Raw genomic sequence first — 16002 nt, 5'->3', positions numbered from 1 at the left:
AAATATAAATATATAATAAAATTAATAATATACATAACTTAAAATATTATAAAAGAAAAAAAAATTTTTTGTTATTAAAAATATAATTTAACAGAAAAATAAATTATATAATTAAATTTTTTTTAAATTACAAAATATAAATATGTTTAAAATATTAAAGAAAAGTAAAAGTAAAATATAATAAGATGAAATATAGTAAAAATACAAATATAATAATAAATTATAATATAAAATATAATTAAATATAATTAAATATGTACAATTAAATAGATATAATTAAAAGAAATATAATGTTAAATTATAAAAAAAAAATATATTTTTTTTTAATTTATTCGATATGTTTTGTCATATATATATATATATATATATATTTATTTATTTATTTTTAAAATTCAAAAATTAAAATTTTAAAAAATTTTGTAATTTAAACTTGTAACAATAATATACCTTATTGAAAATTTTTTATATACTAATTTATTAATATGGAATATATTCTAATATATAATTTTTAAATAATTAAAGTATGTTGAATTTTTTTTAATGGAAATATTATTTAGTTTACAAAAAGATAATTTTTTCTTTATTTTACTCTAGAAAATATGAAATATTTTTAACAATTTAAAAAAAAATAAAATAAAATGAAGATAATTGATAATTACTTTAACAAAATTTCATTCAGATTTAAATTTTTAAATTCAGAATTTTTGGAAAAAACAAGATTATGTAAACAAAAAAAAAAAAAAATATATGTATATATATATAATATATAGTTAAAAATTAAGAATTATATATATATATATATATATATATATATATATATTTTGTATATATAAAAAATTCTGTAAAATAACAGTAAAATGAATAAAATAAAACAAGTGTTCTTAAATAAAACAAAAAACAATAATAGTAGCTTTTATAAATTGTAAATAAAATAATAATAATAAGAGATATAGATGGCAAGAACAAAAAATAAAAATTATGATAATTTATAAAATTAAGAAAAAAAAAAAATTAAGATATAGGAGGTGGTATCTTAGGTAAGCTTAGTAAAGGAATATTAAAAAAATCTATGAATTCTTTTTTACCTTCTTGTTCAGTGTTACTTAAATTGTTTTTTGTATACACATCATGTAGATCATTAAGAATTTTACTTTTTTTCTTTTTGTTATCTTCAATTCCTAGAAAATTCTTATGATGAACTATTTCGGGAGAAGTGCTATTTTTTGTATCAATCTTTTTTAATAGGCATTTATAATTATTTTCTAAAAATGATTTGTTTGTAATTTCAGAATTATTATCATATTTAAGAATAATCTCAATATAATTTTTATTATTGTTTGTTGTAAAAAATGGAGAAAAAATTAAAGGTGCTCTTATTTTTGTTTTATTTTTGTTTAATAAGGCACTTAAGGGTATTAATGTATTAGCAATTAAAGTTTTCTTTTGTTCTTTCTCTTTAGTATAATTAAGCATATTGAAATTTTTATGTGTTTCTAATGCACTAGATGATGAATAATAAATACAACTGTTTTGATAATTATTATTTTTGTTATAATCAACGAAGTAATTATTTATTACATGATAAATACAAATTTGTATAGATAAATTTTTTAAATAAAAATTAAAATCTTCACTTCTCATATCTACATTAAAAATGTTATTTAATTCCTCGTAATTTGGTAATTTTAGCATAGTTGAAATATTTAATAATGGATAACATTCATTAAAAAATATATTACTTCTTGCTTGAACTCTATTTATGATATAATTCTTTTTATTATTTATTAGGAAAGGAAACACATCATTTTTATTTAAAAAATCATAATTATTTAAAACTATTTGAAATGACAAAAAGGTGTTCGGTTTTTTATTATTAATTAAAGGAAGAGGATGCAAAATTTTCTTTACTTTTACATATATTTTATATTTGCATGTATCTAAATTATTGCACTTTTTTAAGAAATTGTTTTTTGTATTTATGATATTTTGTTTAATATTTTTGATATTTTTATTTAATGAAAAAAATCTTTTAAAATTTTCCTTTGATCTAATATATTTATCTCTCTTTTTATTTTTTAATACATTATATTGATAAACAGATGTTCTATTATTATATTTACTTTTTATTAAATCTGATGATTTACTATTTAAGGTGCCTGAATATAATATATTATTTGTACTTTCGCTTAAGCTTTTATCATTTTCCTTTTTCATGTAATAGCTATGTACATCCTTATTTTTATAAAAATTTAGTATAGAATAATCATTCTCATTTTTTTTCTTTTTTAAATCAAAAATTTTTCTTGAAAAAAAATTACTTTCTTTCTCATCTTTTAAATTATTCTTTACATTTTTATTTTGAGAATGTAACCGATAGTTGACAATGTAATTATTATTATCATTTGTAACGACATTCTCCACATTTATACTGGATTTCTGAAAGTGATTTTTTATATTATTGAAACTATTCATTTCACTATCATCTGAAGTTGTGACAGTGTTTTTTATATCCAATAATTTATTTATTTTATTTGTACTTTTTTCATTTAATAATGATGAATCTTTGATAAACTTTTTATTATGATGAAATAATGATGATATTTTGTCATTTTTTTGTTTTAAGTAATTTTTGTATTCTTCATAAAATATTACTATATCATTTAAAAATAAATATAGAAAAAAATAGTTCTTATTATCATTGTATAAGTGCCATTTTCTCCAATTATTTAAAAAACACCAATCCTTTTCATTTAACATTTTCCTTTTAATTTTATTTTTTTTTTGTTTCCTTTTTTCTTTATCACAAAAAAAAACAGAATTGTTTCTACTTGTAGAGTGTAAAGAATAGGTAGAGGTTGTTGAAGAATAATTCGAATTATCATATAAATTATTTTGTTTATATGGTTCTGTATTTTTTCTATTTGTTTTTTTTTCTTTTTCGGTCTTTATAAATTTATTTTGGGATTTTAGCAAGCATTTTAATAAATAAGCCCATTCAACTATTCCTAGCCCATTATAATCTAAAAAGTATTTTTGAATTTCATCAAAAAAATAAGAAAGAGAATTTATAAAATGAAAGGATAATCTCCTTAATGCTAGTATAGTTAATATAGTCTCTAATGGAAAATATAAATTATTATCAGAATTAATAAAATAATGAAAAAATCTTTTAAAATAACTAATATCGTTACTGTAATTTGTATTTTTTAATGATTCTATAAACATTTCTACATTTACATATTTTCTGTAATTTACTTTTCTTAATACATCACTAAATATTTTTTCATATATGGTGTTATGTAAAGCATTATTTCTTTCATTTTTATTTTTTAAACTATACTTATCATATTTAATAAAATAAATTTTTATAAAATTTGGAATTAGTATTTTATTTCTCTTTTCATAATTTTTATTTTTATTTTTTTTTATTTGATATTTGTATGATACATATCCTATAACCTTTTTTTCTTTAATATTATTTATTATTTCATTTTCATTAATGTATTTTATCACTCCATTATAGTTACCATTAATAGTATAAAAAGTATCATTATTACTTTTTTTTTTTTTTTTTTCTTCATTTTCACCTTCTTCCTCTGTTACTTTCCAATGACTTTTATTTATTGAATTTTCTTTCATTAAGAATTCATTAGATGCATTTTTTTCTGTTATAGCATCATTAAGATGCATTTTATTATCTTTATGATCTCCTTGAAAAGGATATTTGCTATTTATTGTATAAAGAAGATTTTCTGAACAAAATGTTATATTTTTATTTTCATATAGCATATTCTTTATTTTAAAAAAATGCTCACCAATAATTAAATCTTCTGAATTATAATTCAATGAAATTAATGCTCTAATAATTATTTTACCTTCTACATATAAATTTTTGCTTTTGATAACTTCATTATGCTTTATTTTTAAGTTGTATATATTTAAATATTTATCAAACAGTTTTAATTTTTTTTCTTTGTTTTTATTATTTCTAATTTTTAACGATTTATTTATTGATTCTTTATTATTCACATTTTTTTCATTATTAATATCTAAATTATTTATATTGTTTTTGGATTTCTCAAGTGTGATTTTTACTTCCTCTTTATTAGTTTTGTCATTGACATTGTTACATTCACTGCTCTTTTGGTCTTTATCAATATTAATAATATCTTTTTTACTTTCATCATTATTACCATTATCTTCATCATTTTTTTTTAGTGTATCATTTTTACATGAATTATTTCTATTCTTAATATTGTAATTGGCATATGAAATAGAAGAAATATCATTTTTATGGAGATTATCGTTAGAAACAAAATCGTTATGATTAACTATTCGAGGAACGGAGGAAGATAATAATTCGTACTTTTCTTTTTCCTCATCGTCAATCTTTTGATATATTTCGATGTAGAATGCTATGAATATTTCTTCTTCTGATTTGTCTGTTTTTTTCACTTCACTAAATTTATTATTTAAATCCTTTAATAAATAAAATGGTAAAATTATACGATCAACTGTTAAATTAACATAACTGACAAAGTTGCTATCTTTATTATCTTCTCTTTTTTTTTCATTGGAAATGACACTTTTAATCTCTAATTCATGTTTATTATTTCTTTTTTCATCTTTTAAATAATACTTACTTTCCACCTTACAACTACTAGGAACGAATGATTCTTCTGCATCATCATTTATTTTATTGTTATATTCACATCCATGCATTGAAACTAATGAATTGATATTTTCATCATTATATTTTTCATTACATTTTTTATTATTTACAAAAAATTCATCTTCTACTAAAATGTAGTCATCATTTTTATTTTTCTTTGGTATAATTTCCTTTTTTTCTAATGCATACTCTGAAATAGAAATATTTTCTTTCCATCTTTCATTCCCATATATTGATTTACTATTATTATCATCTTTATTAACATAATTATCATTGCTACATGAAACATTTTTAAAACTTTGTTTTTCAACATTTTTCATTATCAGAGATTTTTCTTTTGTATTATGATTTAATTTTTCTTTGATGATATTATTTAAATTTGAAATTTTTATATTATTCTTATTTGAATCATAACTTTCTATCTTAGAATTTTCGTTAACTTTTTTGTATGTTGTTTCAAAAACAGGAATATTTGAGAATAGTTTTTCTCTTTCATAATAAATATCTATATCTAAAAATAATATTTCTCTATATTCATCATCTGATGAAACGAAACATAAAATTTTATGATCTTTCTTTTCTTTACTCTTTATAACCGAAAAAAATTCTAGGATATGTAAGTTAGCTTCAGCTATTTTTTTCTGATTATAATACAATTTTAAGTTTAATATTTCCTTGTTTTTTTCAAATAAAGAAATTAAATCCTTTTCTTTAATTGTAGAAAATTTATGTTCAAATACATAATTGACATGTACTGTATCACTAAATTTATTATTATCACTTTTCAAATCTTGTCTTTCACTATTTAATATATCATCAATTAAAATTTCATTTGCTCCAAAGCAGCTAAAATAACTTAAGGAAAACTTCCCTTCTTCTTTCTCATCATTTCTATTTTGATTATTTTCTTTTGTTTTCCAAAGTAGCTTTTTTATACCAGTAAATTCTTCTAGTAATATCTTAATATCATGTAAATAGAATGTTTTTAAGTCAAATATAGGTAATAATATTTTCTTCCATTTTCCTTTTATATGTTTTTCAAATATTTTTATCATCTTCTCTTTGAAAATTATATTATATAATTTATCTTCCTTCTGCTCTTTCTGTTCATTAGTTATTAATTCATTATTTGAATTATTCTCTTTAGTATTTTTTTCAGAATTTGAATTTTCAACTCTATTTCTTATATTGTTACATTGAGCAACTTCATTTTCATTTATTGCATTGCTATTTTTAAATATTTCTTTATGTAATTCATTTTCCTCATAAAATTCATTCTTTATTTTGAATTTCTCCTTTATTATTTCATTTTCCTTATAATTGTCATCTTGATCAAAATTCTCTAAATAAAATATGTTTAATAGATTCCTACAACTTTCTTTATTTATGTATTCATCTTTTATATTCATATAATTAATCCATTCATAAGCAAAATTGTAAGTAAACATATAATTAGAAAATTTTATTTGTTCCATTTTTTTTTCGAAGAAATTAATGAAATCAAATATCGAAATAACAGGAGAGTTGAATTTAGTAAACATGTTTTGTAATTCCTTCTTTAAAATAAAAATATTTAGATATATTCCATTTTTTAAGTCTTTTTCATATAAAATAAAATCATCTGGTATAATATTATTTAATTCTTTTTTTTCTATATTTAATAAGAAATAACATGCATTTTCAATTTCTTTTTTTTTAATATGTTGTTCTCTTATATTTTTTATACCAAAATATATCTGCTTATATTTTAATTTTTGTTTTATCATTAGATTACTCATTTTTAAAAATAAAAAAAATAGTATATTTTCTAAAATTAAATTGTTAAAGCTAAAATTATAATATAGACCATTAGATGTTTTATATAATTTGCAATTCACATTTGAAAACTTACTAAAATTACGAGAAATAATATTCTTCTTTTCTTCCTTTTTATTAGAATGATCAATACAATTTTCCGTGCATATACTTTTTTTTAATTTTGTAACTTTTTCTTTATTAATACTCATTTCATTATTTCTTAATATAATCTCTCTTTTTTTTTTATTACGAGATAGCATAAGTAAATTATTGTATTTACTGTAACTTTCATCTATATTTTCACTGTCTTTTTTATATATATCTTTGTTTGTTTTAGTATATTTTATTTCATTTAATTCTTCGTTTATATATTTTTTTTTTTCTTTAATTATATTATTATTATTAGTTGAACTCATATTCCATGTGTTTTTACTTACCGCCTTTTTAATGTCCGAAATTTTTTTCTGAATTTTGTTATTATACTCGAATTGTATATTATTATCATTATTATATTTATTTCGTATTTCATTTTTATATTCATTTTGAATCTCATTTTTATATACATCTTGTGTTTCATTATCATTTCCTTTTTGCATATTACTTTTATATTTTTTTTCCACAATCATAATTAAATTTGAAAAATTTATATAAGCTTTTAATATATATGGTGTTGGTTTCCCTGCTTTATTGAACTGATATTTTTTGTAATCATAAATAACACAAAATTTATTAAGAGGTTGAAAAAAGTCATATAACTCAGCCCAAGATAAAAATATCCCATTTTCAGATAATATACTCTTCAAGTTATCACATGATATTAAATGATGATTCTCCACTTTTTCATAATTTTTCATAAAAATATTTTGATTATTTAAGAAAAAATGAAACAATTTATTTCTCAAATAATCATTATAAAAATCACCCTGCTTGTATAAATCTTTGATAAAATTACTGGAAGATATAAAGTTCTGATAAGAACTTAAATGCAGAGATGGCATATCCACTAGAAAAGAATACTTTTTTACAAATAAATCTATATCCAAATGAGAAAATATATGACTAAAATTTTTAGATAATACATTTACAAATGAACTTTTGGTTTTCATGTTTTGGAATAATCTGTTTATATTTAAACCTGTTGATATACATTCATTGAATAATATTCTCATATACAAACAGGACATATAACTTATAAATATATTATCATTAATAATATAACTATGCATATATTTTTGGTTAAATTCATTTAAATCATATAATATCACTTTATCAAAAGCTATATAATACTTAAAATTTTTGATAAAAATTTCTTTGCGATCTTCCGTTCTTAAGAACATTTTTCTTTTCTCAGTGCCTTCATTGCTTATAAGATTCCATATACTACTTTTATCATTAAAAATAATGCTTTCATTTTTATTTGATAATATATAATTGTTATCCTTTAATATTCTCCATAGGCTTAAAAAAAAATTACTCATTTTAATATCAAATATTTCAAAAAAGCTATATATTTTATTCCATTCTTTTGAATCGAAACTTCCTGATCTTGCCATAATATTTTCTACATTATATAAAAAAAAAGTTCTATTACTTATTTTTTGATAATCTAAATTAAATAATTTATTTATACAACGTTCATATTCGTGTTTATAAATATGAATAATTCTTTTAAGAAAATCACATAAAAGTAATAAATAAGGATATACAAAATGAATATATTCTTTGCTACTATATTTTTTCTCTTTAGAACATATATGCACCTCTTGGTATAAAAATGGAAAATAATTTAATTTATTTCTCCAATTACTCTGAAAGCCTACATACATATGTTTATTTTCTAAATTATCGAATTTATCTTGTATATTCCTCATTTTTTGTAGATGATATTCTTTCAATTTTTTTTGATATATAATACTTTCCTTTTCATAAAAACATAAATTCGAGTTTTTATTATTCATTATTTTGTTTAAAAATACATATAAATAAAAATATTCACGAATATATTTTATAATATATCTATTTTTTCTAAAAAAATTTAAAATTAACTCATCTTTATTTATTATATTTGCTTCTTCATTTAAAATAATGTTATTTCTTGTTTCAATGGATTGATATATATCATAAATAGATTTTGAAATATTTACTATGTCTTTTTCAAAGCTTATAATATCTCTAGTTATAATATTGAAGTTATTTTTAAAATTTTTTGAGAATAAATGTGTTTTTTTTTGAATAAAATTTTGAAGTTTAAATGTTGTGTCAAATTTTTTTTTTAAGTAAACATTATTTATTAATATAATTAATTTTAAAAAATCTTCTCTAAATAAATCGTTATCATTATGATCATACTCATAAAATATCATATCCTTAGATATTTGTAAAAAATCATAGAAAGAATAGTATTTATTTATATAATCATTTATATTCAAAGAATTAATTTCGTAATTGAATATATTCAAAAAAAAGTACTTTATTAACTTTCCTCCTTCTAATAATTCTTCCTCAGAAAAATAAAAAAAAAGGCTATATAAAGGTAATAAGAAAAAGTTGTAACATTTTATGTTTTTTACGCTATTTGATCTCCACTTATTTATAGTGCTATGCTTATTATCTAAAACTAGTAAATCATTATAAGAAAAATAGTTTATTTTATTTATACTATTTTTCTCGTATTCCTTATTATAAGTTGCTAGTTTTCTTCTTTTATCTTTTATTCTGTTTAATATATTTTCAGTATTATTATTTATTTCCATTTTGGAACTAAAAAACTCAAAATTTAATTTATTCCAATTTAACCAATATGATTCTAAAGAATCAAAAAAAATTAATTTGTTATTTAAACTGTTAAATGAAGTTAGATCATATGTTAGTAAGTTACTAAATAGAAGACGCATGTAATTTTTTGAAAAATTTATATTCAGATTCTCTATTTCTACATAGAAATCATCATATGTAAATATATTTTTTTTTGAAAAAGTGTTAATATTTATATTTCTTTCCTTTAACAAAATAAAAAAGTGTTCTAGTACACTTCCTGAAAACATATTTCCACTGATTTCTTCATTTAATGAGTATTTATTAATGATTCTATTAATATTATTTATGTGATAATTAATTGTATTATTTAAAATTTTTCTTTTTTCAATAATATTAAAACTGCTAAAACAATTTATGGATAAATATGAATTTTTATTTTCTTTGTTGTTCATATATATTTCATTTTTATACCATTTTAAAATACTCTTTGCAATGTTGTGAGATGTATATAAACCAATACGATCGAATAACCTTAAAAGTCCTGTTTTTTTTTTTTTTATTTCCTTTTTATTTTTACTTCCAAACATATTCTTAACTTTGTAATAATTATATAAGCACTCTGATATATATTCAATATTAATTAAACCACTTACAATTCTGTTATATAAAATTACTAATGAATTTTTTACTGCCTTTTTTATATCCTTTCTGTATATTAATATTCTTTTTTTATTATTTGAATTATACGCAGATATCACGTTGGTTTCATAATTTAAGTTTTTATTTTTATTGCTTTTTGAGGATATATCCGATACATTTTTTTTATTACTATAATTTATGTTATTTTCATATTCTTTATCATTTATACAACTACTGATGCTATTATTCATAGAACTCTCAATCTCATAATGATTATCCTTCTTGTCAATAGAAATACATTCATTATTGCTTTCATTAAAATTATTACTAATGATATTATAATTATTTTTATTTTTTTTTTCATTTTTATATATATTTCCTGATTTTACTAATCCATTTTCTTCATTAACAGAATGCTCTAGTTGAAGAAGACTATCGTCATTTGAATCAGTTATACAAGATTTGTTGTCACATTCATTGTTTTTTAACATAGATATGGTTAATTTTTCCTTTTTTTTTGAGAATTTTGAATTGTCTTTATTTGGCCTATTCAAATTATAAAAATTAGAACTACCCTCTTTGTTTTTTTCAAAATTTTTTCTATACTTATAATTTTCTTTATCATTATTTATTGTGCTATATGTAATCTTATTTTTTTCTATACTATATAAAGAATCATCAGATAAATGTGAAATACTATTATGGAAATTTTTTTGAATTGAAAAATCCATTTCTTTATCATTTTCTGAATTATGTAAAACTCGATTTATTTCATTTTCTTTTTTTTTCTTTTTTTTGGATTTATATAAATTATTATTGCAGTATATGTTTTTATCATCTTTATGAATTGAATTTTTATTTGTAAATGTATTTTCATTTATACTATTATTTTCATTTTTGTCATCATTACTAAAGACTCTACTATTAAATGAATTTTTTTTTTCATTCTCAAACTTTTCTACACTTACTCTATTATTATTACTGCTTATATGATTATTATTGTTATTGTTATTCTGATTCATATATATGTAATATAAACATAAAAAAAATGTGATGTTCACAGTTTCTATTCCTTTTATTACATTAACAAATACATACATTTCCGAATCTACGTAATTGTACTGATTTTGTATAATATATTTAACTAAAAAAAATAAATCATAAGCCGTAAAGTCACTATTATTAAATTTTTTTAAAATAAATTGAATAGAATGCAAAAAAATTAATGACGTACAAGAACAGATATTATCTTCTTCTTTTAAAAAAAATTTTAAATTTTCATTTGGTTTCTTACAATCAATGTTTGAATTAATCAAAATATCAGTAGATATATTTTGTCTAATTTTTTCAGAGTAATAATTTTTTCTTTGTAAAATAATCTTAAACAGTTCGTTCTCTAAATACTCTATAGTTATATTATTAATATATAAGAATTCAAAAAATTTTAACAAAACATCATATCCATATACCATGTTCTTTAATTCCTCAACTCCCTTTTTTATTATCAGAGAAGCGAATAGAGAAAAATGAATTTTTTCTTTTTTCTGATCATAAAACAATAAACATAACTCATCAAATACAGTAGAATCAACGAAAACTATTCCTACATCTTGAAAAAATAAAAAAAAGTCTTCTTTATTTAAATAATTATCATCATCTAAATATAAATTATCTAAGTATTCACATATGTCATTTATAAGCATATTCTTTTTATTCTTTATAAATAATTTATTCGATAAATTGTCCCATTTATTGTATATCTTATCTATATATTCTTCAAAATAGCTTTTTAAAACATACTTATTTTTTATGGAATTATTTTTTAAATCAGAAATTAATAGTTTCACAGTATGCTCGTTCATACCACATATCAATAATTCTTCTTTAATAGATTCTATTTCTACATACATTATTTTATTTTCATTCTTTATTATTTCTCCATTGATACCTTTCAATAATTCTATATATTGATCATTTGTATCACCACTATGAATCATAATATCACAACTATTGGAAAATTTATTATTTTCATTATTTTTATTAATTGAATTCTTAAATTTTCCATTTAGTTCATTATATATTCTATTATTATTATTTTTTATATTTATTTTGTATTTTTCTTTATTTACTATATTATTAACTATTGTGCTACTTCGTATGTCTTTTTTTAATATTTCCCTTTGTATCTCATATATATAATATTCGTTATCATATATATTAGCTGAATCATATATAAAATACTGCTCATTAATTGATAAAAAAGAACTGGACTTATTTAATTTATCTTCAAAAATAGTTGAATTAAACCGAGAATTTGTTTTAGTGTCTTCGTTTAATAGAAACTTTCTTACATCCGTTTCATTATTTTCAATGTATTCTTTACAAAATTCCTTAATATTTTCATACATATTCTTTGATCCTCTAATTAAAATAATTCTAAACATAAAATTAATATCTTCATAAAATCTAAATGTTAATTCAAAATATTTTTCTAAATACATAATGTTTTTATTTTCATTAATCTCCTTAGCATTTATTTTTAAAATTCCAATGCAATCTTCCTCCTTACCTCCTTCATAATTCCACACTTCTATAAACATTTCTTGCATATCACATAATTTTTTATTAGAATTTAATAGTATATCTAACATTTTTTCATCTTTTAAATTAAAATTGCTATATGTGTATTTTTCATCTTTACAAAATCTTACACATATTAACAAATTTGCAAAGGTTTTTTTAGATAAATTTACAATTTTATCTATATATATGTATAATACTTCGTTTTTATCATTTTCATCTGTTATTATTTGAATTTTGTCTTTTATATAACTACTACAACTTTCATTTTTTATATCTTTTTTGTATTTTTTAGATTCATCAAAACCTTTTGCTAATTCTTCTTCATAATCACTTTCAAAATTATTTTCTGTCAATTTTTTTATGTCATTTTCTTTTTTATTTTTTTTTGATTCTTCTACTTCATTATTATCTGTTATTGATTTATGTATTTCATTAAATCCTACGTTATCTATTTTTTCATCTTTTAAATTATTATTGATAATTTCTGCTTTTTTTAGCGAATCAGATAATCCTTTGGTTTCATTTATATCATCATTTAGTTTTATATTAGATTCTTTTTCTTTTAAATAATAAATTTCAGAATTACCTAAATTCTGATCTTTTTCATCTAAATAATTTATTTTATCATCACTAGTTATTTTTAATTCATGCTTTTCAATTAAATCCCTATTCTCACCGTTTTTTTCTATATCATTAATACCTATTTTCTCTGTATGATTTATATCACAATCATATTTGGAATTTACGTGTCTCTTTATATTTATATCGTCTTCTTTGTTATATAATAAGCTCTTACCTGATTCCTCCTTCTTATTCACAATTTCTATTTCATTTTCTTTTTTAATAGTTTTTTCAAATATACCCAAATGCAAATAAAATAACACATAGGGACCTTTAATAAAATCAGTGAAGCAATTATTAGGTATAATTAGCTCTTTTATTGGTATTTTTAAATTTGCGGTTGGAATAAAAGGAATTTCAGAAAATCCTATTACTTCGGAATTCTTTGGTACAACAAATGGAAGATTTAATAATTTCAAGATATTTAAGTTTTTTTGTTGTAATATGCATGAAACAGAATCATCAATTTTTTTCCTTTTTTTCTTATTTAAATTTGCACATAGTAAAAAAGAAATATTTGTATTTTTATTCAAAATACTATTATGTACTTTATGATAAACATCTTCTAAAAACTCAACATAATTTTTATTAATGTATTTACTTTCAACTGAAAAACTATCATAAATAATATTCTCCTTGACTATATCGCTGGTTTTTTTTCTTTCTGTTAAATTTCTATATTTACTAATATTTTTATTTTTGTACTTATTTTCAAAAACTTTTTTTGTTAACATTTTCCTGTTTTTATTTATTATGCCTTTATCATTAAATTCCATTTTGCTGATAGTTGTTTTATTTCTTAAGGAAAAATTAGCTAATGATTTATTTTTATTTAGATAGCTTGAATTTAAACTTCTAGATCTTTGTTTAAAAATATCATTATTATTAAGTTGTATTTTACTTATTACAGGTATACAATAACATATGTAAAATTTTTCGTAACTTTCTAATTTATCTTGAAAATTTTTTCCTATATCTATTTTTGAAAATCTCAATGTAATTTCTGTTGTATCCCTAAAATTTTTTACAATATTTGAATATTTTTTAGTTTCTTTGAAATTTATGTATTCCAAATAATTATTATTTAACATATCGCAAATATGTTTTTCTAATAATATATCATTTTTGTAACTGTGTTCATTACTTAGTCCTTTAGATTCTTTACTTTCTGAATCAGAAACTAATGCATGAGTTATATAATTTGACGAATAATATATATTTTCTTTTAGTTCTTTATTTTTATCATTTTCAATGTTGGATTCTGAATTTTCACAAAATTCCTTTTTAGTCACATTTTTATGATTTGCATATTCTTCATCTACTTTATTTATTTCATTATATACCTTATTTTTATTATTAATTATATTATATTCATTTATACTTATTCCGTTCTTTAATTCATTAAAATTTTCACTATCAATTAGAAACTTATGCTTTAATGATTTAGTAGATGATTCTAAATCATTTAGTAAATCAATCACTTCAGAATAACCAGCTAACTCTTTTAATTTATTATCTTCTTTTTTTTCTTGGGATATGTTCAATGGTAAAATATTCGTATTTATATTATTATTGTTAGAAAAAGAAGCATTTTCATTAGTTTCCTCATTGATAATTATGCTTTTATAGTTATTATTAGAAAGTTTTAAAAACAAATCGTCTGATAACTTGTTTTTATCATAATTTATATCTTGTTCTATATCCCTACTTAATATATTATGAGGGTCTTTTTTTTTATTATCAAAATTTTCATTTTTTTCAGTATACAAATACTTATATTTTTCATTTTGATATGAATGAACCACTAATTTTTTTTCTAAAAATGATTTATTTTTAGAATATTTTTTGTCTTCTTCATATAATTTGTTATATAAATAATTATCATGATTTTTTAATATAGTACCTTCACTATAAGAAAGATTTCTTAAATTAGTATTATCATTGTTTAATTTTTCAGTTACAATATATTGATTCATGTCTGACAAAGCTAATCTTTGTTTTTCAATTTTAGATTTTAATAAAGATATATTAATTTTCGAAGAATTTATATTATATAAACTATTTAAAGAAATATTTTTATAAAAATTAACTTCATCTTTAGCACTGTTACTTAATATGCCTTTTATTTTAGTTGAATTAGTTAGAGAATTATCTATACATTCACTTGTATATTTATTTAGAGATAGTAATTCATTATTTTCAATATTATTCACGTTTTCATTAGTATTAATAATATTACAAATGTTACTTTTATTATTGGTGCCTATATCGCTATTAATATTATGATTATCATCTCTATTCTTATTAAAATTCAAAGAATTATTATCATTAGTAAATTTATTATAATCTGCGCTGTTTTTATAATCACTATTATTATGCTGAGTATCTTCATATTTACTATTATAATTATTACTATCATTTACATTATTATTATCTTCTGATTTGTTATTTTTCAATATTGAAACGTTTTTATCAATATTTAAAATATTATTTATAGAATCACTTAAATTTTCTGTAACTTCTGGTAGAGATTCTATTTTTTCATGAACTAAATCATTCACCACTTCATATTCTTTTATCTCATTATTCATAACCATGCTATTTTCTTCTTGTACCTCCTTCATTTCAATTAAAGTTTTCTGACTTTTTTCCCCTCCTGCATACAAAACATTATATAGCATAATATCATTGGAAGAACTACTGCTTTCACTTATGCTATTTTCCATTTTATTGAGGCATAATAATATTTATACATATAATAAAAGGTAAAAGTATATCATTTATATATATATATATATATATATATATAATGCTAAAACATAACTTTAATAAGGAAAAAGAATGATTCTTTTTATATATTTAAATATAAAATAAAAAAATTAATTTTCATACATATTCAAATATATAATAAGAAGAACAAAAGTTATTTCTTA

At 19.1% G+C, this 16002-nt stretch overlaps 1 protein-coding gene across 1 annotated transcript; it reads right to left on the bottom strand.

Annotated features, from left to right (window-relative positions):
* Positions 1 to 1011: 1011 nt before the first annotated feature.
* PRELSG_1027700 (conserved Plasmodium protein, unknown function) lies at positions 1012 to 15795 on the bottom strand (the record flags this gene model as incomplete). The annotated part of the gene is made up of 1 exon (XM_028677212.1): positions 1012 to 15795. The coding sequence occupies one exon, from the start codon at positions 15793 to 15795 to the stop codon at positions 1012 to 1014; it is 14784 nt and encodes a 4927-aa protein (XP_028533624.1).
* Between the last annotated feature and the right edge of the window lie 207 nt (positions 15796 to 16002).

This window comes from Plasmodium relictum, assembly GCF_900005765.1.
Source record: "Plasmodium relictum strain SGS1 genome assembly, chromosome: 10".
Taxonomy (NCBI): domain Eukaryota; phylum Apicomplexa; class Aconoidasida; order Haemosporida; family Plasmodiidae; genus Plasmodium; species Plasmodium relictum.
This window is presented reverse-complemented; position numbering and strand designations above follow the sequence as displayed.